Here is a 24,693-nt window from a genome sequence, read left to right as displayed (position 1 = left end):
TTCATTTGCCCAATCGTCACAACCTTTTGGGGTAGCAAATTCAGACTTTAGTCTGTTGTGTGAAAGTGCTTTTGATTTTGTCCCTGAAAAGCTCACCTTCAATCTTAAGCTTGACCCATTGCCTGGATTCCTTTTACCAGAAGTCAATTCTTTCTTGGATATCTCATCCTTTTTTATAATGTTAGTTAAACTCGTGGTTACAATCTTTTCTTGGAGCATACTTTTTGTGCGTAATTGCTTAGTGCTATAATGGTATAATTGTCTTTTGGTCAGGAGATCACAGATCCATCCATCTGACTGGTTAATCCAGTTATCATCTTCATTTTCTATGAATTTTTTGGAGGTGCAAGAACTTGAATCTTTACTATTTCAAGTCCTTGTAGCATTTCCCATTTGACCAGTTGTGCTGCAGTGTGCTCTATTTTAAGTGGTACATGTGACCAGCATCTTCCTTCATGCTGTCATTCTTGTCACAGGAGGAGTGTGATGGAAAAAGCTGTCTAATTGTAATCTACAATTTTAAACCACAAAAATTAGTAACCAGACACAGATATGAGGTGCATCTCAATTGTACCATTTTGGAGCCCTGTAATAATTTGGATGAATATAGTTCAATATTCTGCAACACAATGTAACTGTTACTGTAGGAGCAAAGCACAGTTTTTTTGTCTTTTTTGTTTGTAATGGATTGCTGGGTTGCTATGGGAAAAGAGGGACTATGGAGTTGGCTTTGTATGATGCTTGGGTGACGAGTTGAGAATCACTGCATTTGCTAGCAGTGTTTGTGAGTAATTGTATTTCTCTTGGCAGAGGAATTTTCCCATGTGAGGGAAGAGGTGCCAGTTGAACTGGTGGAGGCTCATGTAAAGAAAGTGCAAGAGATGGCTCGGTCTTCTGGGAAAGTGGACCCTTCATATGGCCTGGAAAATAGTGGCATTGCAGGCACTGCTCCAGAGGAACCAGAGAAAACTGGTAAGTTAAAATTACTTCAGTTCTTTTTTTCTGCAAATTTCAGCCGGCTATGCTTCAGACAAGTGCCCCTTCTTTCCTCTGATGTTGGACTATTGTGACTTGTATCAAACAAGTCCCTTTCTGCCACTGTTTATTCTCCTCTTGCTTAAATTGTAAGAGAGGTGCATTTAAAAACAAGCTTGTGTTCCCAAACAATGTTCTGGCTAATCTGCAGCTTGGAAGCTACCATCACAAAGAATCAAAATATTGCAGATGCTAGAAAGCTGAAATAAAAACAGAAAATGCTCGAAGCACTCAGTAGTTCTGGTAGCATTTATGTAGAAAGAAACAGTTTTTATGTTTCAGATCTCTGATCTTTCATCAGAAATGTAACAGTTTGAGCAAATGAAAAGGGGGAAGGAAGGATCAAGGGCCTTGTCTGATGGGTGGAAGGCAGGAAAGATAATATGATGAAAGTTTTCATGGTGCAAAAACCAGGGAAGGGGTGTTTGAGGCCTTGGATGGTGAGAAAGGAGGAGATACAGGGGTAAGTGTTGAATCTTCTGTGCCTGCCTGGAAAAGTGCAGCAAGAAAGGGAGGAAATATTGACCAGGGAGTGGATTGGAGAGAACAGTTCCTTTGGAATGTTGAAAGGAAGGAGAGGGTGGGAAAGATGTTTTTGGTGGTGGCATTGCACTGGAGTTGGCAGAAGTGGACGATAATCCATTGAACATAGAGGCTGGTAGGACGCAAGGTGACAAGGCCAACCATGGTTGCAGGAGAGAGAGGAAGTGGGGAGAGCAGAAGTGCTTGAAATAGTTTGGAAATGGCAGAGGACCCTGTCAACTGCAATGAGGGAAATCCTTGGTTGAAGAAATATCAAAAGATGATGCAACTTTCCACAGTAGTGCTCCCTTTGGGGAGACCAAACGCATATTGAGTGGCAACTTTGTTGAACATCCTCGTTCAGTTCATTAGTGTTACGACTGAGACGGGGATGGGAAGAGTGCGCGAGTTATCAAGCCCCGCTATTCTTCAGGCCGTACCAATAATTTAAATGTTTAATTTTCTCACCAAAATGGCCAATTGTGTTCCTATACCTCTGGTACCAATAAGAAAAGAGACTCTGACCAGGCTTCGTTCCAAAACTCAGAATGATTATGTTAAACCAAGGCTTCTTTTCATGAGTTGCAAGCACTGGTTAGCTCACACTTGTCTCTCTTCCGAAAAAATTCCCCCAGCGTGCGCACACTGGCATAAACACAGACAAACAGAGTCTCTCTGCTGAGATCGGCTTTGAAGGATGGGTGTTATAAAATAAGGGATGAAATCTGCAGGGCCCTGATGCTGTCAACCTAGAGTGTTCTCGTGTGAAGACAGGTGCTGGTTCTGGTGGATGCCTCACTGGTTCTTGCTACTGGCCTCAGCTTTGCGGGTCCAAATGCAGACTGATTACACTCAGATGCACACTCTGGCTGCAGGTTGATATCCCCACACAATTTTAGGCAATGGAGAGAGAGGGGGCCAGTCAAGTCCTTTCTCAGCTTGTTCTCCAACAACTGCCTTCAAAACAAGCAGGTTCACAACTTAAGCTTTTTTCCTCTCTCCCATGTGACTGCCTATATTTTGTCTCCCAGCTTTTCATTAAGTAAAGTGCTTTGCAGTTCAAACACAAACTCTTCTCAAGTACCATGTAGGTCAGATGATTTCTTGGAAGAGGCCTGCTTGTTTACAGTCCCAACGTGAACTTATGACCTTTTTAAATAAAAAAATCCTGGTTATCAACACGTCCAGATAATGCCAAATCCTTGCATTTTGTAAAAGAAAACTTCAGCCTTGAGAGATGTGATTCTCACATCAGCATGACTTTGAACTTCCTGTCACTTGTGTTTGAATTCTCTACCTTGCTCCTGCTCTGACCCTTCTGTCCTCAGCCTGCTGCATTGTTCCAAAGAAGCTCAATGCAAGCTTGAAGAACAGCACCTAGCCTTTTGACTCTGCCCTGTACAGCCTTTTGGACTAAACATTTGAATTTAACAATTATCATAACTCTGCCTCCATTTTGTTTTATTCTTTTTTTTTTTGCTGGTTCACTTTCTTTTCCCTCTTCCTTTATTTCTTCACTTTACATTTGGACAGCTGCTATCCAGCCATTTACACCTCATCTGGACACATCTTTTGTTTCTTTTCTTTACCCATTAGCACTCCTTTTGCCAAAAAAGCCTATTCAGCTTTCTCTTTAACTTGGTCACACTCCACATGATGTTTGCCAGGCCAAATAGAAGTAATAATTTATGGTTAGGGGCCCGATTCATTGAGAATTCACCCCGTGACTTTGAGTTCAATTCTTCTTCCACCGCCCCCTGTGGGACATGACATGATTAAATTAGGTAAATCTGGTAACTTGTGGGTTGTTGCCAGAGAAATTAATCGTGGAAGTTAGTTGGTACAAAAACACAGCAGGCTTACTTGTGTCCTGCAGGAAAAGAGCCATGCTATCCCAAGTTATCGTCAATGCAAACAAATACTCAGGTTGTGTAACATGGGGCCTATGTATGGCAACACAATTTTTTGCATCTTACCCTGATTAGAGTGCTACCATCGACATTTATTTGCCCTGCCTCCAGCAGCAGTTATGACTTGTTAGAAACCTGCTATTGATAATTATCAGCGTATTTAATGTAGCTTTAAGGTTTGCACCAAAATTAAATATCTTGCTGTTGTATTATGGCTCAGTGTTGGAACCATGTGAGAAATTTTTCTCACTCTTGCTTCTCCCCTTCCCCATATGCCATGTATTTCCTCTGGCCGAGGGCACAATTTCTAACCTGTTAGAGAGCTCCCAGTGTTGGTTTATAACCTGCTGTTGGGAGAAATGCAATAACTTTACATAATGGCTTGCAATCATGGGCATGTGCAACGTGCATTGGAGCTGCAGTGACTGGAGGCCTGATGGGTAAATATTGCACACAGTGTAGCACTGAACTGTTTCAACTGATTGCTGATTGATACTGAGCCAGAGGACTATTTGGGACACTCAGAAAGAAGAATTAGCTGAGTATTCTGTTGCCTGTCCGAAGTCTCATCTCCCAACTCTACATGATTTACTTGATGGATGCTAGAATTGTATCCCACTGAAGGCCTATAAAATTGGCTCATTCAGGAGTTTCAAGGCATTGTAGGGGCAAAGTCAATTCTGTTTTGTGTTACAAGTCACCTGGTCTTTGAAGCTCCTGTCATTGTCCTTGAGGATATTTAAGTCTGTGATACAAGCTGATTCCTGTGGATTCCTTGAAATTGAAGTGTCGATATTTTGACTTAGTACAAGTGACATGCTGATAATTGTTGGTTTGATTTGTTTTCCTGTGCCCTCACTGGATCACATGTTGTGGATAAGGGATGTGACTTTTTTCTATTGAGAGCTATTTGAAGTCATTTTTAAAAAAATTAGTCGCAATTGCTTGTATTTTCCTGATTGAAATTTCATGTTTAAATTTGTGGTGCAATAAAGTTGTATTGTTTGGCCTTCACTTTTCAGAAACTGATCCCAGCCTGACTTGAGAACTAACCATTTGTGGTTCTTCGTAGTTCTTTTGACATCAGTCAAACTATTGCCTCCATTTTTATGATTTCCTTACATGACATTTAAGAGGAAAATGGAAAACTTGAGCAGAAAAATATTGAAGGTTACAAAGAATTAGAATTGAGACCTGGTGGAGGAGCTAGCATCAGTCCATGGTCTGAATGACTTCCACTGAAATATAAAATTTCAATACATTTTTATTAACTAAGTGTAAGGATTGAAATGAGAGCCAAAATTGGATAAGTCAAGTTGTACAGATCAACCATGACCTAACAGACAGACAAACAAGACAAGAGGCTTGAGGGACAAAACAGTCTGCAATTGTTCATATGTTTCCTGTGATTGTTTTTTTTTGAGGATGCCACAACTTGCATTCATATGTCTTTATTTGTGAAATATCCCAAGGTGCTTCACAGGAACATTGTCAGACAAAATTTGATATTGGGACAGACAGACTTGGTTGAAGAGGTTGGTTTTCAGAAGTTTCTTCAAAGAGTGAAGAGAGGTGGATAAGTTGAATTCAGCCTTTTAAACAGCGAAAGGCACAATTACCAATGGTGGAGTAAAGGAAATCTGGATTCTTAAGAGGCTAGATTGGGAGGACACCAATCTCTTGGATGGTTATTGGGCTGGAGGAGTTTATAGAGTTTGGGAAGGGCAAGCCATTGAGGGATTTCAACACAAGCATAAGAGTTTAAATACCAAGGTTGCTGGGTTGTGAGCTACTGTTGATCACTGAGCACAGGAGTGTCAGGGACCGGAACTTGGTGTGTGCTAGAGTATGAGCAGCACAGTTTAGGATTTGCTGATTTTTTTATTCATGTGGCAAAGATGTGAAATGCAGGGCAAACACTGATTAAACTATCCCCTTTATAGATCTTTTTTGTTCTCATTACCTATCCCTTTACTAAATCACTACTCTGAAAGAACCATTGAAGTTTACAGCACAGGTGGGTATTGTCCAATGTATCAGTGCCACCTCAGCTGAAGGAATCTGAAACTAATCCCACTTTCACCTTCTGTCCAAGTGGCACAAGCTTCTGCTGGTCTGTTATTGGCCCTGCACAGGTGCTTGTATGTCTCCTTTGCAGCGTACTTTTATTTCCCCTTTTTTTCTTTTGAAGATAGATTTTGCTGTGATGGAGTTCCATGGTTTCCAGTACACTTTTGGTGGCTGAGTCGAGTGACTATTTTCAAGTGAACCTAAATGTTGAGTGTAAAATCATTTATCCAAAGAGGGAACTCCTGTACTCATTACAAAAGGTTTACATTAAGTTAAAGGGTGAGGTGACTGTTTTATAATCCAGAATGGGATAACTGATTTCCTTTCCTTCCCCTTGCTTTTTTATCTCTGCACCTGAGTGTGCTGAGGCCACTTGTTGTGCATTGACAACCAAATCTGGCTGAAGTCAGATTGTTCCATGAAGACCAGAAATTGAACTTGGAGTATTTTAGTGCAGAGAACTTAGTTGCATTCCACATTCACCAACTCAGCCAGCAACTGATTGCATTCCACATTCACCAACTCAGCCAGCAACTGAATCTAAGAATTTTTCCAAACATTGTTTGAAAATTAAACTATGGACCTATTTGTACATCATAAATGCTTTGCTACTTTCTGTGGGACTCTGCTTTCGTTTTTTTGGTATTCTTTTATGATCATTCATCATACTGATGCATGCTACTCCAAACCACCTACAGCATCCTTACATGGGAGGTGGAGCCTTTGGTAATAGTATTCATGAGACCGAGGCAGCTTCCTGCCAGATGGCCTTTGCTGTGGTACTTTCACATCCTTTCCATCACGCTTGGCTTGACCTGTCGAAAAGGCTCAACCATCTTCCCTCATCAAATTGCAGCTGGGTAATTGGCTGTGATGTGCTGGGATCTGCATGCAGCAAAGTGAGCTATTGTAAGATGCTTTTCCTCTTCTTGGTTTTGAAAGTATGATGTTTGTTTGAAAGTTTTCTTGCACGTGTCATTTTGCAAGTGATCTGAAATGACTGTCCATGTTCAAGTGGACTCTTGATTGCTTCAGTTAACAGATAATCACTAGTGCTATCCAGCTTTGCATAAAATAGTGTCTAAAATAATTTGTAAGGAATTGGATGTGCAAATGTTCATGAGTTTTCTTTCAGTTTGCTGATTTTTTTTTGTGTGCTCTTGTTTAAGGTACTTCACAAAATTGTGTTTCAGGAGTTCATCAGAGCGCTTTAAGTGCATGGTCTGCTCGAGAGAGAAACATGGTAGCCATTTAGTGCTCTGACAGAAGCCCCAGTGTGTTGAATGGCTATTTGTTCTGTTTGTGGTGATGGTGGGGGAGCATGTTCCTTTTTCACATTTCACAGTATCTTTACAGTACAGAAAGAGGCCATTCAGCCCATCGAGTCTACACTGGCTCTCTGAAAGAGCATTTCACCTAGTCCCACTCCTCTGCCTTTTCAGGTAGCAATCCAATTCCCTTTTGCATACCTTGATTGAACCTGCCTCCACCATCCTTCAGGAAGTTTTTTCCAGACTCCAACCCAACCTCTGGGTGAAAAAATGTTTCCTCATCACATTTACTCCTTTTCCCTATTATTTTGAATCTGTGCCCTTTAGTTCCTTGTTCTCTTAAGTGGGAACAGTTTCTTAGTATTTACCCTGTCCGTACCCCTCAGGATCTTGAATATCTCAATCAAGACTCCTCTCAGCCACCTTTTCTCCAAGAAAAACAGCCCCAACCTCTTCAATCTATCCTTATAGCTACAATTTTTCATCCCAGGAATCATTCTTGTGAATCTCCTCTGTACTCCCTCCAATGTCTTCACATCCTTCCTCAAAACATCTTTCTGTTTGTGGACAGGTATTGAGAGGAGAAATCAGGGCTGTTTAAGTTAACCCCTGCTACTGTTTATAACAGTTACCATTACTACGACGACAAGCTTTTAATTCCAGGTTGATTAGTTGAATTTAAGTTCCATCCGCTGCCATGGGGATTTGAACCAATGTTCCCAGATCATTAACCTGGGAATCTGGATTGTTCTGAAGAAGAGTCATACAGACTCAAAACATTAACTCTCTCTTTCTCTCCGCCGATGCTGTCAAACCTGCTGAGTTTTTCCAGCAATTTTTGTTTTTGCTCTGGATTGTTAGTCCAGTCACGTTACCATTATGGCACTGCCTCCCCCCTTTGAGCTAAAATTTGAACCTATGACTTCTTGACACAGGCAAGTTGTGCAAGAATCCAGTAATCTGTAGTGTTGTCTCCACTCGATACATCCTAAGAGAAATTGTGAATACCTAGGATTAAATTCCCTTATCTCTTGTAGGGAGAAACGGTGGATTAGGTTCTAAGAATTTTTTTTATCTCCTATTGCTCTTATTCTGAAGTGGTCAGTCACCCTGCGATAATGCTCCAAGATCACCAGCAAGCATCGTAGGTTTGTGCAACACAGTGACGCTTGAAGTTCTGCAATGGGCTGTTCATCAAAATGGACCAAACGGTTATGCACAACCCTAACACTGAATGAACAATAGAGTTGGAACTCATTGTTTTTAATTTTATATGCTCCATCTCTAGTGGCACTGAGCTAAGCACTGTACCTCTCATCTACCACAGTCAAGACCTGCCATCCAACTTGATGCTTTTAATGAAACTTCACAAAATCTAGGCCGGTGTTAGAGTGCTGTAGAGGCTGTGTCGCACTGTTCGATGTAATGTCTTTTGGATGAGGTGTTAAACTGGGCCCTCCTTCCTTCTTGGGTGGGTATAAACTATTTCACAGTACTATTTTGAAGAAAAGCTGTAATCTCCCTTGTGTCCCTGATGAATGTTTATTTCTCAGTCAGCAGCATGCACTGCACTCAACAAGGTTTCTTTGACAGCACCTCCAAATTCCCTGTTTCTTCATTGCCACTGGGTCAAAATCTTACAATTCTCATGTAGATTGCAGTGGTTCAAGACTGTAGCCCACTACCATTTCAAAGACTAGCCTTGCTAGTGCTGCTCACATCCTGAGAATGAAGATATAAAAAAAAAGTGCCAATTTATCCTCATAATTTGAAGTGTGGGGCAAACCCAAAAACTGGCATTTGAAGTGAGAGATCTATTATTGTGCCAAACTGAAGACATGAGAATCAGCTGCCATTGACTATAATCTCCTGAGATAAAAATTGTGAGCCTTACCTGTAGCGTGTTGGGTCAAGATTGGCAACATGCTTTGTAAGTGAACTCTGGTGAGATGAGTTGATTACACAGTTGTGTGTGGGCAACCTGGAATTGAAGATTTTGACATAATCCTTTTTTTGTGTGCTTTAGAATAGCCTAAATTCAGTCACCTGGAGATCATTGGAAATCTTATCGCCAACTTCCACTTCCACTATGTCCTGACATGGAGATATGTTGGATCACGTTAGAGGCTGCTCAGAGGAGGGGGAAACGGGAAGAAGACTGGGTTGTGATAAAGCATGAACAAGAGAAGAATATCGCCAAGGGTTTTGCAGCCAGTGAACTACTTTTGAAGTAAAGTCTGCATTGTAATGTAGGAAATAGCCAATTTATAAATAGCCCAGGTCCCACAAAGGGGAGGTGGTGGTATAGTGGTATTGTAGCTGGGCTAGTAATGCTCAGGGTAATGCTCTGCGGACCCAGGTTTGAATTCCACCACAGCAGATGATGAAATTTGCATTTAGTTTAAAATCTGGATTTAATCTAATAATGACCGCACAATCATTGTGGAGACGAAGTTCCGTCTTCACGCTGAGGATACCCGCCATCATGTTGTGTTGCACTACCACTGAGCTAAATGGGATAGATTTGGAACAGATCTAGCAACTCCAGACTGGACAACCATGAGGTGCGTTGGGCCATCAGTAGCAGAATTGTACTTGACCACAATCTGTAACCTCATGGCCCCCCTCCTACCATGATCACCAAGCCAGGGAATCAACCCTGGACCAATGAAGAGTGCAGGAGGGCATGCCAGGCGCAGCAACAGGCAAAGCTGAAAATGAGGTGTCAACCTGGTGAAGCTATAAAATAGGACTACTTGTGTGCCAAATAGCATAAGCAGCAAGTGATAGACAGAGCTAAGCGATTCCACAACCAATGGATCAGATCGAAGCTCTGCAGTCCTGCCACATCTAACTGTGAATGGTGGTGGACAATTAAACAACTCACTGGTGGAGGAGGCTCCACAAATATCCCCATCCTCAATGATGGTGGAGCCCAGAAATCAGTGCAAAAGATGAGGCTGAAGCATTTGTTACAATCTTCAGCTAGAAAGTGCTGAATGGATAATCCATCTCTGCCTTCTCCAGAACTCCATCATTAGCCAATTCGATTTACTCCGTTAGAGCAAAAAAGGGCTGAAGGCACAGGATATTGCGAAGGCTACAGGCCCTGACAGTATTCTGGCAATAGTACTGAAGATTTGTACTCCAGAATTTGTCATGCCCCGAGCCAAGCTGTTCCAGTGCAGCTACAATATTGTCATTGACCCAGCAATGTTGGAAATTGCTCAGGTACGTCCTGTACACAATGCAGGGCAAATCTACCCTGGCCACTTACTGCTCCAGTACATTCATGCCACAAATATCAGGCAATGACCATCTCCAACAAGAGAGAATCTATCTATTGCCCCATGACATTCAATGGCATTATCATTACTGAATCCTCCACTATCTGCATCCAAGGGGTTATCGTTGACCAGAAACTGAACTAGACTAGCCACGTAAGTACCAGAGGAGGTCAGAGGCTCGGAATCCTGTGGCGAGTAACTCACCTCCTCATTCCCCAAAGCTTGTCCACAATCCTCAAGGCACAAGTCAGGAGTGTGATGGAATACTCTTCACTTGCCTGATGAGTGCAGCTCCCACAACACTCAAGAAGCTTGACACCGTCCAGGACAAAGCAGCCCACTTGATTGGCATCCCACCAGAAGCATTCGCTCCCTCCACCACTGATGCAAAGTAGCAACAGGGTATACCATCTACAAGATGCAGTTGTTATGATGTGGCACCTGATATGTGCCAGGGAGACCACATCCACAAGGGAAACTTAGCCACACTATCGCAATAGTTTTGCACTTTGTATTATGAGAAGATTTGTGCACTAAATTCAGACGTAGCAAGTCAACTAACAAAGTTTAGAGATTTTAAATTAAATTAAAACATTTATTGACAGAAAAAGAATAAAAACAGGTAAGATTACAGTTAATTGATTTTGTAACAATTCCCAAAATTCCTAATTAACCTGACTCCCAACTACACGCCCACTTTAAGACAGCAGTCCAAAATAGATTTTAAATTTAAATAAGCAATCTAGCAGTTTAAATACGCACCCATTCGACAGTGGCATTCCAAAGGTTTTTTAACACAACTTTACTTACTGGATGCAGCAGGCTTCGGTGGAAATGGCTAGAGGTTTTCCCTCAAGACTGTTTTGCATGCTATACCTTTCAAGATTTTGTGTGTGTATCCCACATAACCTTCCATCCTTTTTATGTTTCTCTCTCTTTTATGTGTAAAATCCCATTGTTCTGCATGTCTTCGGAAATTTGCTTCTCCCATAATATGAAAATCACCATCCCTTTGAAAATCAACAACTCCTTTTCTGAAAATGTAAGTTTCATTGACACCTTGTGTGGAACCCTCATCCTCGCTTGTCCATCTCCATTTCAGAAGTCTATTTTACACCTAGCTCACTTGATAATTTCAACCTTGCAGTCGATCTGACTCTAATTCAGTTAAATCAGCCACAAAGACAGAACCATCCACACACACCCATAAGCCTACAATAATATGATGAAACATATAGTTTAGTGAAACAAGGCAGAAAGTTAGTCAGGCTCCTTAGACAGTATCTTCCAACCCCACAACCATCTAGAAGGAAAAGGGCAGCAAACACATGGGAACACCATCACTGGAATTTCCTCTTCAAATTGCACACCATCCTGACTTGGAAGTATATTGCCATTCTTTCACTGTCGCTGGGTCAAAACCCTGGAACTCCATCTAATAGCATTGTGGGTGCACCTCAAGTGCACATAGATTGCAGCAGTTGGAGGAGCCAGCTCACTGCCACCTTCTCAAGGGCAGTTATGGATGGGTAATAAATGCTGGCCTAGCTGCAAAGCCCACATCCCTTGTATTAATAAAAAAAATATATATTTTAGTGATGCTGGTTGAGTAAGCATTGGCTAGGACACTGGGAAAACTAGGCTGCTCTTGTTTGAGCATTGTCATGGAATCTTTTACATTCACATGAGAGGGCTTCAGTTTAATATCTGATGAAGGAATATGTTTTATATTCTTTGAGGGAAATGATATTCCATGGTAAAAGTATTGACAGACTGTTCCAGAAGGCTGTAGTATACATGGTGCTTGGTGGTACTTGACAGATGGCTTAATGAAGGGAACAGAAGTGAGAAATAGCTATTAAATGAGTGAAGGTATATATGATTTTGTGGTGATTTCTGAGTTCTTATAGAGCGACACTGGGAGAAGGTATTGAAGGCAAGAAGGATCTTAGTCTAGGATGTAACGAGTTACTAGAGTTTGAAGCCTGGTGATGGGGTATGAGTGAAAGTATTAAGCATTTGAACTGATGTATTGGGACCAACCGAACCCAAGTACAGTAAATGTTCTCCACCAGTGATATCAAGCTGAAATAAAATAAGCAGTTAACAGGGAGAATAGCAGCTTACATTTATCACAGAATTGTTATAGCAGAGAAGGCGGCCATTTGGCCCATTGTGTCTGCACCAGCTCTCCGAATGAACAACTCGCCGAATACCAGACCCTTGCCTCCTCCCTGCAACCCTGCCCATTCTTCCTTTTCAGGTAACATTCTAATTTCCTTTTGAATGCTTCATTGAATCTTCCTCCACCATGCTTTCAGATAGCGCTTTCCAAATCCTAACCACTCGCTGCATTTTTTTAATACAAAAAGGTAACAAGTTTTCTCTTCATTGATACAGGGCCTTTAATGTAGCCTTTGGTTAAATGGGTTAAGGATTGGTGAGCAGGATGGTGGGACAACTGATTGTTGCTTTTCAAATAGTCCTATAGAATCTTGAGTGCCCCCACCTCACCATCACACACCACCTCCCCCTCCCCATCTTTGGGACAGGTTGGCGGTGCTTTAATTTTCTTATGTTTTAGTTAATACAGCATTCCCTTGGTGCTGCACTGTAGTATAGGTCTTGGTTATGCTTGAATCCTGATCTGGTAGTTCGGTGGAGGGATAAACAAGTGTTTGGCTTTTGCAACTTGGCTATTGCAGCCCTGCTAACCTCCATTTTAAAAAGTTTACATGAAAATATCCAAGTAGTTTTTGCTGTTTTGATGTGAACTAACAACTATCAAGAATAATCTTGCAAGTTCACTTTGCAGGAGGCAAAGTAACATAGATGTTGGAAGTATAACATAAAAGAAAATACTGGGAAATCCTGGTCTGGCAGCATCTCTGTAATGATCCAGTATCTTTGGTAATTTTCCTGGTTCCAGCTCACAGACTCTCTGATCTATTGAATTCAGCTTCACTGCATTTATGGGTTCTGAAATAGAGGTGTTTTTGCTTGCCTTTTGGCTAAGTGAGTGAAGGCACTTCCTGGTGTGAACTGAGCTAGTTATTTTGGGCTGCACAGGTGAGCACCATTGAACCTTGAGAATGGCATAAAGGGTAGAACTTCTGCTTTGGGCACAGTCAACAAGTTGAGCACAAATTGCACTGTTTTTCCACAGTGAGATTATGGTTCATGTCTGCCTAAGTTCATTTGTACAATCCCAAATGCAAGATCTTTCATGTGCCATAAGATGTAGGAGCAGAAGTAGACCATTCGGCTCAGCGAGTCTGCTGCACCATTCAGTGAGATCATGGCTGATCTGATAATCCTCAACTCCACTTTTTCCTGCCTTTTCCCTATAACCCTTGATTCCCATACTGATTAAAAATCTGTCTACCTCAGCCTTGAATATACTTAATGACCCAGCCTCTACAGCCCTCTGCAGTAAAGAATTCCTCAGAATCGCTACCCTCAGAAGAAATTCTTCCCTTTCTCTGTCTTAAATGGGTGACCCCTTCCTCTGATATTATGCCCTCTATCCCTAGATTCTCGTACATGGGGAACAACCTCCCAGCACCTACCCTGTCAAGTCCGCTAAGAATCTGTGTTTCAATAAGGTCGCTTCTCATTCTTCTAAACTCCATTAAGTACAGGCCCAACCTACTCAATCTCTCCTCATAAGAAAATCCTTCCATACCTGCGATCAACCTAGTGAACCTTCTCTGAACTGCCTCCAATGCCAGTATATTTTTCCTTAGCTAAAGGGACCAAAACTGTTCAGTGTTCTAGCTATGGTCTAACTAGTACCTTGTATAGTTTTATCAAGACTTCCCTATTTTTATACTCCATTCCCTTTGAAATAAAGGCCATCATTCCATTTACCTTACCTATTACCTTCTGAGCTTGTATGTTAGCATTTTGTGATTCATGCATGAGGACTTCCAAATCTCCGTCTGCTGTAGCTTTCAGTAGTCTTTCTCAGTTTAAATAATATTCAGCTCCTCAATTCTTCCTGCCAAAATTCACAACCTCACATTTTCCCTCAATATATTGCATGTGCCAAGTTTTTTTCACACTCGCTTAACCTGTCTGTGTCCCTCTGTGGACTCTTTGTGTCATCCTCACCACCTGTCTTCCCATCTATTTTTGTGTCATACGCAAACTTGGTGATAGTACATTCATTTCCTTCATCTAAGTCATTAATATGTATTGTAAATTATTGTGGCCACCACTGATCCCTGTGGTACTCCACTAGTTACAGATTACCATCCTGAAAATGCCACCTTTATCCCAACTCTCTTCTATTAATTAGTGAATCCGCTATTCATGCTAATATTCTATCCCCCAACAGCATGGGCTCTTACTTGAGTAGCCTTATGTGTGGTACCTTATCGAACGCCTTTTGGAAATCCAAATATATTACATCTATTACATTAACGCTAACGTTTTCCCAATGATGGATTTTAAGCTAACTGGCCAAGAGTTAACTGCTTTATGTTTCCCTCCATTTTTGAGCAAGGGAGTTACATTGGCAGCTTTCCAATCCTCTTGGACTTTTCCAGAACTTTAGTATTCTTGAAAGATTGCTACCAGTGCATCCACAATCTCTGCAGCTATTTCCTTGAATATCCTAGGATGCAATCCAGTTGACTTTTCGGGCTTTAGCCCCATTAGTTTCCTTAGTACTTTTTCTATAGTGATAGTTATTGTATTTATTTCCTCCCCCTGCCTTTTGCCCCATGATTACTTAGTGTTTTTGGAATGCTATTCGTGTTCTCTACCGTGAATACTGATGCAAAGTATTTATTAAACTCCTCTGCCGTTTCCCATTATTATTTCCCCAGTTTCCCATTATTATTTCCCCAGTCTCATTCTCTAAGGGGCCTATGTTCACTTTGGCCAAAGTATAATAGAACATACATGTTTCCACCTATATTGCGAAAACATTTTTTTGTATTTGAGTGCTAACTTGGTGCAATTTCATCAATACAGCTGAAAATAGGCTTACCACAAAATATGAGCAACCTCATTTTAAAATACTGGAATAAAACTTTCCCATAATGTTCACCAGATTTTAAGTGGTGCTTTTTACAGACACTGTCTCAAAGTACTTGAGCCAATTAAGGACTTTGCAGTGTAATCATTGTTTCAGTGTGAGAAACATGGCAATTAATTTGCACACCACAAACTCTCAAACAACCATGTGGTACTGACCACATGTTACTATTGTTGATTGAGGGATGAATATTGGCTGAGACACCGAGGTTAACTCTGGTCTTTGAAGTAGTGCCATGAGATCTTTAACATCCACCCAAGCAAGCAGATGGGGGCTGGATTTAATGTCTGATCCAGTAGGTGGCTCCTCCAGTAACGTAGCACTTGCGTATTTTTGAAAAAAGAGACATGTTATCAAAGCTTCTCACCTTGCACTCATCAAGATGGCTCACAAGAATTTTCCAACAGTAATGGGGAAAAACAATTAAGAATGTATGAGAAGAGAATGCTGATTGGTTGGCAACTGGACTCTGGTGGAGGCATTGCCATTGAGAATGCAACATGGAACTATTAACTGTCCGGCTTTGTTCAAATTCAAGCCAGGCGGGTCGATTCTGGTCAAGATATTGCCATTGGGAATGAACCAGGGAATGACTGTTCCCTAAACTTTTGGTCAGTTGAAAAAAAGGAACAATGTGCGGACACGTTGCATTTGTCTGCAAAGGGCTGTGAGTATATGTGACTTCTAACATGCGAAAGCCATATTGAGCCCGACTAATGATCTTACGTTGCGCTAAGATTTACGCTGAAAACTAATCAGGATTGGTTAGCAGGTGTTGTCCAATTGCAGAATTGCATTTAATGTTGGACACTTTCTGTTGAGTTTTGCAAGCACAGCCTGGTCAATCTGGTGAGTATTTTGTACGTTGCGAACTGCCAAAGACATAAGCGTGAAAATTGTTGCCAGGTGGTAGCAACATGAGTGGTATTCTCCAGTAACAGGATGCTGCCACCAATCCAACAAGATATTCTGCCTATCACACAAATGAGCAATGTGGTGTATGAATTTTGGTTTTAGCGTGATGCCAGGTATATTGGCCAGATGCCCCAACGATTGGCGATTGCTTCAAATGGCGCATTCCCTTGGCTGCTCGCAACAGGTAAAATACTGACCATTCCCAACCAGCCTGTGCTTGCAAAACTCAAAACAGTGTACGACATTAGATGAGATTTTGATTGGGCAACACCTGCAGATTGTGCTAAGAATTACACTGAAAACCAATTTAAGGTTGTCAGTCAGGCTTGCAGTGTAACTCAATTTCACATGCTGGAAGCTACATCAATTCACACAAACAGCGTTTTGTCCTTGGCAAACAAAAGGAACATGTCCACACATTGTGTCTTTTTTCAACCAAAGAAAAGCTCAGGGAAAGTTCATTCGCTAGGACAATGCCTTGCCCAATCCTAGCCGACTTGCCTGGTTTGAATTTGGACAAAGCTGGACATTCTCCATGGCAACGCCCTCATCAATCAGAGCTCATTTGCCAACAAATTAGCGCACTCTTCTCATGTAGTGTGAATGGTTGTTTCCCCGTTACTGTTGGAAAATTCTCTTAAGCTATCCTGATGAGTGCAAGGTGAAAAGCTTTGATGGCATATCTATTTTTTTTCAGCAATGCGGTACTCCAATGCTTCTTCATTGTCAGCGTAGATTTTTGTGGAGTCCTGGATCGGGACTTGAACTCAGAACATTGTGACTTAGAGATGAGATGATAGCAAGACCCAGGCTGACAGTCAACTTCACTGTAAATGAATTGCTATCAATATGTAAAATTATGCCTACTAATTCCATGTGCAATAAAAAGGAAAATTAATTTTGAGAAGCACTTCAAATGGTTGTAATAGGTGGAAACTTTTTGTGCATGTTGTTTCAATCTGGGTGTGTGGGTGTTAACTTTCGGGGTGTTTAACCTCCAAATCTGAGAGTCTGCACTTGATCAATATTAAGTTATTCTTTTGAGAATTTAACCATTCAACCAATAGGAGACAATCTAGTGATGCAACTCCAGATACGTTGATTAAACAACAAAAAGTAATACTTAATATACCTAGGCAGCGACTTTACTGGCTCAACAAAGTTCCTGATTAACAGCCATGGGCGCAAGGCAACACGTAGTCTTCGCTCACGTGTGCACGCTTGCCCCAAAGCAGCATCTTGTTTTTAGTTTCCAGTTCAGCGCACCTGCCAGCTGGAAGCTGGTGCTTTTTAATTCTTTCTTGGACACAGCTCATGTGCGTGCTCCAGTATTCCTCCTGAACTCTGGCCCAGCCAGTACTGATCGGTCCCTGATTGATTTGGGTGATGCATGATTGGTTTCTTAAGGGTGACGGTTGTCTTCTGATGTAATTTCTTCTTGCCTCCTGCCTGGCCCTTTAATGTCTCAATTACTTTTGGGGCTGTCGTCCTCATTATAACTTTCCTGTTATTTCACTAAATTTTATGGCTTTCTACTTAGTGGGGTGCCTGAAGATATTTTCTTTGTCCACTTATTTGAAATAAAACAGCATTTTGTGTCAAGCTCCAATGATATAATGTTGGACCCATCGTCCCAAATGTGTAATGTATAGATATCCCGTAGAATTCTTATTAGGACAGGCACCTGTCACTGCTTTGGTTATGGGAGCTGCTTTGCTGGTGCTTTTTGTCGTATCCAAGCTAGTGCTTGGAACAAGTTTACTATGAGTGTAAAGTGTATAAAAATTATTAACGTGTTGAAGTTCAGGTAGCAAGACGCACTTGTAAAAAACGCCTTGGCACATTCAATTAATACATCCTGTAACCTAAACAGGCACGGGAATACAGGATGAATGGTAGGACCCTGGGAAGTACTGAAGATTAGAGAGGCCTTGTACATGTACATGTCCACCGGTCCCTTAAGATAGCGGGACAGGTAGATAAGGTGGTTAAGAAGGCATAAGGGATACTTGTCTTTATTAGCCAAGGCATAGAATATAAGAGCAGGGAGGTTATGCTTGAACTGTATAAAACACTGGTTAAGCCACAGCTAGAGTATTGCATGCAGTTCTGAAATATGCATTATAGGAGGGATGCAGTTGCACTAGAGAGAGTTTTGGGGAGATTTACCTTGATGTTGCCTGAGCTGGAGAGTTTTAGTTATGAGGAGAGATTGGATAGATGGGGGTTATTTTCCCTGGAGCAGGAGAGATTGAGTGGGAACATGATTGAGTTGTATAAAATTGAGGGGCATAGATAGAGTAGACAGGAAGGAACTTTTCCCCTTGGTGGAGGGACCAATAACCAGGGGGCACAGATTTAAGGTAATGGGTAGGAGGTTTAGAGGGGATGTGAGGAAGAATTTTTTCACCCAGAGAGTGGTGGGAATCTGGAACTCACTGCCTGAAAGGGTGGTAGAGGCAGAAACCCTCAACATTTAAGAAGTATTTGGATGTGCACTTGCGATGCCATGGCATACAAGGCTATGTGCCGAGTGCTGGAAAAGGGGATTAGAATAGTTAGGTACTTGTTTGACTGGCGCAGACTCGATGGGCCGAAGGGCCTCTTTCTGTGCTGTAGCCCTCAATGACTCTGATCCTAAGTAAGAAAAGACAAGAGAATGACCTAGTTACAAGAACTGATGACAGAACTTAATTCCATGGATATATAGGTTGCATAATTTCTCAGAATGACTGCTTCTCCTTTAAGAAACAAGTTAAACAAAACTAATTTAGGGTACAGAGCTATATATTTGAAGCCTCATAGCTGTTTTGCTTCACACGATAGGTGTTTATATTAGGTTAATTGATTAGAATAAAGATAAAAACAAAAAACTGTGGATGCTGGAAATCCAAAACAAAAACAGAAACAGAAATACCTGGAAACTTCCCTACATCTAGCTTCAAGTGAGATTTTTAAAAAGCCACATATACGATTGTTGCAATTTACATTTAGAATCCTGCAATCTTTTGTTCGTTTGGCTGGTTTATGTGGGATTGATTACGCTGGTAACGCGGAAGCTCCTATGCCATAAAAGGTTAAATCCATGTCCTCACTTTCCACATCTCTGAAGCTGCTGGTAACATTTTGGTGTTCTCATTTAGGGGATTTGCCATAACTGAGGAGACAGCAGGATTGCAAGCCACTGACAAATCTCAAAGTGCAAATTCAACAGGAGCCAACCAACACTGAAGTAATATTTGTGCACACAAACTAAAATACCCCGATCTTTCTCACACTCGTTAATAAATTATACATGTCATCAAGTTGGAGCTTTGATCTGTGCAGTTAGCAGAGTAGCTATAATTGGCTTTCCTACCAGTGGGCTCAGGTAGGGGAAGGTCAGCCAGACTTCTTGCTCTTGATTGTCCTTGAGCCTTGTTGTATGGTTGTAGTTCTGGATATTAGTTGTGATGACTAACATGGTATGACAGCATGCAGTTACCATCTATGTGTATTCAGTCACCAATGTTGCTTCAGCAAAAGGTGATTGGGACAATTAATTATATGACAGCTATTCCAGTGTGGTTTTTAGAGGGAAAATGAGTGTGGCTCTTGGGTGTTCTCCACTATTAAGTTAACGAAATGTACTGTATATTTGGAATTGTAGCAAATGTTGTGCATAATGTTGTAATATTTTCACTTTTGCTTTATGCAGCAGATGTTGAAGAGGAAAAGATGGAAACTCAGGAATCTGAAGGGCAAGAACCAGAAAAAGTGAGTGAAATGGTATTCAGCGCACCAATGGGAGCATGCTAAGAAGTTTGTACAGTCCCTTTTAGTGGTGGGGAAACATCCCAAAGTACTTGTTGCATTGAATTATTGTTGAAATGCAGTAACTGTTAAGAATCCATTCTTGCACAAGAGATAACATACAAGCAATCATGAAATACATGATCAGTTAATCTGTTACTGGTGGCATTGGTTGAGGGAAGAATGTTGGCCAGAAAAGTGAGAATTTCTTGTTCTGTGTCATTGCTTGTTGTTCGGATCTTAAAACATTGATGACAAGACCTTGGTCTGAAGTCTCATCTGAAAATATATTCTTGACATAATGCAGCACTACATTGGAGTTTCAGTCTTGATAACTACATAATTAGGAGCATGGGGTCAGTAGCATAGTGCAAGTCCTGGATTAAAGCTCTTGGGACACAAGTTCAAATCCTGCAATGGTGTCTAGTGAACTTAAATTCAATTAATCAATAAATCTGGAATGTTAAGCTAGTCTCAGTAATGGAGACCAAAACTGTGCATACTCCTCCAGGTGTCGTCTCACCAAAACCTCAAAGTTGGATCCAAGCTTCCGTGTTCTTGAACTCCACTCCTTGCAGTAAAGGCCAATGTGCCATTTGCCTTCCTGATTATTTTCTGTACCTGCATGTTAACTCTGTTTCTTATGTGATTGCACCCAAGTCTTTCTGAACCTCAACATTTACACCTGTTAAATAAAATTCTGCTTTTCTTCCGACGAGAGTGAATAATCTCAGACTTACCCACATTATGCTCCACCTTCCACCTTGTTGCCCACTCACTTAACCTGTCTGTTTCACTTAGCAGCTTTTTCTGCTCTCCTGATAGCTTGCTTTCCCTCCAAGCTTTGTTTTATCACCTTCAAATCACTTTTCAACCTCTTGGTGACTTTAAAATTTTCCCACTTTATTTACTGCTCTAACTTTTTGGTGCATTTACTCAATCAACCTTAATCAGCACTCCCTTAAAACTTGGGTAATTGGTTTAGGTTTAAGATTCTTGTTTTGGACTGGAATATGTCTGAAGCTCTGAAACATCACTTATTCCTCAGAGGATCTTTGACTGAGATTTCTAATTAATCAGGTCTCATTACACAATACTAGATCTGAAATAGCTTGTTCTAGAAATTGCTGTGAGTATTCTACAAACTCATCTCCAGGATACCTTTGTTAATTTGATATCCAGTCTACGTGAATATTCAAGTCCCCCACAATTATGATATTTTCTTTGTTAAACTTCTAATTATTTCTTGCATAATGCCCTGCCTGATGATGTAACCAGTATTCGAGGACCTTTTAGTTCCCACCAGCATTTGCTGTCCTTTGTTTCTAATTTCCGTCCATGCTGATTCTACTTCGTGATCATCTGTGCCAAAATTTTCACCGCATCTTTCAATTATTTAAATGTTGAAATGATCATAATTGTGCAATCCTTTTATATCATACTTTATTTTAATTTTAATTTTCTGTAACTTATGAATTATTGTTTTACTTGTATCATCACAATTGGTACAATAAACCAACTACCTATCTCTCGAGCTTCTTACCCCTGCCACTTCCCACGCCATCCCTTCTTTTGCATTGAAGGTTTAATGTAAACATTATCTCACTCAAACTTTCTTTAGGGAGACAAAAAACACACATGGAAGAGAAGAGTCTGATGGTAGTGTTCTAGCTATGCATTTCCCAGAAGTTAAGAATCAGCTGTTGGTTTTTTTGCAATTGGTTTATTTTTTTTACAAGCTTTTATGTTATTGTTTAATTGAAGTTAAGTGCAGAAACCAACCACACTCTATCAGGAGAGAAAGTTGTTGAGATGTTGGGTGACTCCACCAAGAAGACTCATTTTCACCTCAATATTGCACAGCTCCCTTTTTGCTTTAGGCCATTTGTAGCTGAAGCCCTCATCTGTGCTTCTTATTTACCTCAGACTCTAATGTTCCAATGCTCACGTGATCAGCCTTCCGTTTCCATTCTTCATAAATCTGGGCTCATCGAAAACTCTGCCTGTATCCTAACTTGCCCAGGCCACTATCATCTATTATCCCCATGTTTGCTGATATGCAACAACAACAACTTTATTATATAGTACCTTTATTGCAACAAAATGTTTCGATTCCTTTGCAGGAGTTGTAAATAGCAAAATGTGACACAGCTGCATAAGGTGATAGTGTTAGATGGCCAAAAACTTGACTGACAGGTTTGAAGGAATGTTTTCAAGAAGGAGAGATGGGTGGAGAAGCGGGCAAGTTTAGGGATGGAATTCCATAGTTTAAGATCTATGCAGCTGAAGGCATGGCCTCCAGTGGTGGAACAGTGAATCTTGGAGTTGTTCGAGGCCAGAATTAGATAATTATCTTGGAGGGTTATGGGATTGGAGGAGACCATAGAAATAGAAAAGGGTGATGCCATTTAAAAATGAGGATGATATTCTTAAGGTTGAAACATTGCTTAAGTGGAGCGAGTGGAGATCAGCCGGCAACAGATGCGTGGGGCTCGATACAAGTAAGGATTTTGGCAACATAGTTTTGGATGACCTCAAGTTTATGGAGGGTAAAATGTGAGGCACCAGTCAGGATTACTTTGGAACAGTCAAGTCTCGAAACAAAGGCATGGATGTGGGTTTCAATAGCAGATAAATGGAGGCAGGGGTGATGCCAGGTAATGTGACATGGGTGGAAATAAGCAATCTTAAAGAGAATCTACTTATCTTTAGTTCTGAAGAAGAGTCATACGGACTTGAAACATTAACCCTGCCTTTCTCTCCGCGGAAGCTGTCAGACCTGCTGAGTTTTTTCCAGCAATTTTTGTTTTTGTTTCAGATTTCCAGCATCTGCAGTATTTTGCTTTTATCCAAAGATGTTGGTTTGGTACCCCAATATTTAATTGGAGGAGATTTTTACTCCTGCAGTGCATGTCAGATAAACAGTCTAATAACTTAGCAACAGTGGAGGAGTTGAGAGAGTTAAAACTGGGTGTCTTCAGCGCTCATTTGAAAACTGGTTAACATCCTTTCATCTGATTGATTATGGTAATGCAGCTTTAGAATTTTGAAGTCTCATGTGATCATCGGCTGTGCTTTTGATGGCTGAGCAAGCCGATTCTGAAAAAGTAGTTTGCCACAATTACTGCATGTGAAATTGTCCCTTGCCAATGGCCAATGCCAATCTCTGCTGATGCCTTGTTTGCAGTGCTGGTGTCTGCTTTGGAGGTTCTGAAACCACACGTCATGGTGGTGGAAAACTTCTGCCCTCAGCTGGTGTAGCCATTTCTATCGATTGTAATTAATGTCGTAGGCTTTCATGTCCCTTTTGACAGCATCATTGAATTGGAACTTTGGCAGCCCTGCTGGCGCACGGTACCGCTGTGTATAGCATATCCTTGACGATGTAGCCATCTTCCATCCTGTGCACGTTCTCAAGCCAAGGAAGCCACCTTTGATGAGCACTAGCTTGTTTGGCATGTTAGCCGGAGAAAGGACTGCTTCGTTGGTAACGTTATCTTTCCATGTGATGCCAAAGATGCATCTTTGACCCCAGAGATGGAAGTTATTGAACCTTTGTTCTTGATAGGTGCACGTTGTCCACTGCCAAACAGATATGCTGAGGCTAAAGCATTTGAAAACTAACTGTGTGCTTTCAGATGGTGTCAAGGGGCAGCATGTCGAAGAAAATTGGAGGGGACCAAGGATTTATTCTTGGGGCACACTCAAGGTGATGGAATGGGAAGAGGACAAGAAGCCTTTGGAAGTGATATTCTGGCTATGATAAGATTAGTAAGAATGAAACCAGGTGAATGCAGTCCCACCCAGCTGTATGACTGTGGGCGGGCATTGCACGAGGATGGTGTCGTCAAACGTGCCAAAGGCTGTAAACAGGTAGAGAAGGATGAGGAGTGATAGCTTATCTTTGTCAGAGTTAACTTAGGATGTCATTTGTGACTTTGATCAGAGCTACTCCGATACTGTGACAGGGTAGGAAACTTGATTGGAGGGATTCAAACATAAGAGTTGCAGAAGAGATGGGGATGGATTTGAGGGATGGCAACATGTTCAAGGACTTTGGTGAAGAAAGGGAAGTTGGAGGTCAGACGGTAGTTTGCAAGGAAAGTGGGGGTCTGGGACTTTTTTTTGAAGCGCGTTGATAGTTTTGAATGAGAGAGGGGCAAGATCTGAAGAGAGAACCATTTCCAAGATCAGCTCACAAGGAGACCAGAAAAGGAAGTTGGATCATCAGTTTTGTGGGAATGAGGTCAAGGGAGCAGGAGTTGGATCTCATGAAAAAGATGAGCTTGAACTTCACAGCCTCATTCTTGTGTTGCAATCTCTCTACTTTTGTCCTCTTATTAATAAAATCCTTTTGCTAAACTCCTAAAATCCTGTGCATAGCCAAGACAGCATACTCTTGTCAAACTTTAAAAATTGATGCCTTCTTTCCAAAGGTCCTTGTGACTCCAGATGATAAGCTGTTGACTTAAACTATTTTATCCCAAAACTGTTCATTACTTCCTTAAACAACTGTGACATTAAATTTGACCCCTGGTCTGATTGTATTTCCTTCGATAAACCACATCTTATGAAAAATTTGATTAACTCCTCCACAATCTTCTTAAGTTGTAATATTTCTTAAAGGTATCGCTTCAGGAAACTTAGTAGACACGTCCATTATTGTTAATAAATACTGATTTCCACTTTTAGTTTTAGGGAGGGGTCCTACACAATCATGACCCTGGTAAAAGGTTCTTCAAATTCTTGAATTGGAATTAAAAGTGCAGGCTTAATCACTGCTTGTGCTTTTCTTGCTACTTGACATATGTGGCAGGTTCTACAGAATTTGACTACATCCCAATGCA

At 41.1% G+C, this 24,693-nt stretch overlaps 1 protein-coding gene across 4 annotated transcripts in view; it reads left to right on the top strand.

The window, feature by feature from the left end:
* The window catches only part of smarcc1a (SWI/SNF related, matrix associated, actin dependent regulator of chromatin, subfamily c, member 1a), a 223,774-nt gene that overhangs the window by 114,122 nt on the left and 84,959 nt on the right, over positions 1-24,693 (top strand). For 3 of the 4 annotated variants that reach the window (XM_041189168.1, XM_041189166.1, XM_041189169.1), the window contains 2 exons: positions 811-972; positions 19,752-19,810. In XM_041189168.1, the coding sequence (XP_041045102.1) occupies positions 811-972; positions 19,752-19,810 (221 nt within the window). The remainder of the gene's footprint in view (positions 1-810; positions 973-19,751; positions 19,811-24,693) is intronic. The other variant, XM_041189167.1, reaches the window with a different exon arrangement.

This window comes from Carcharodon carcharias, chromosome 6 (assembly GCF_017639515.1).
Source record: "Carcharodon carcharias isolate sCarCar2 chromosome 6, sCarCar2.pri, whole genome shotgun sequence".
Classification (NCBI taxonomy): domain Eukaryota; kingdom Metazoa; phylum Chordata; class Chondrichthyes; order Lamniformes; family Lamnidae; genus Carcharodon; species Carcharodon carcharias.
Note: the sequence above shows the minus strand (reverse complement) of the source record. Positions and strands in the feature narration are given on the sequence as shown.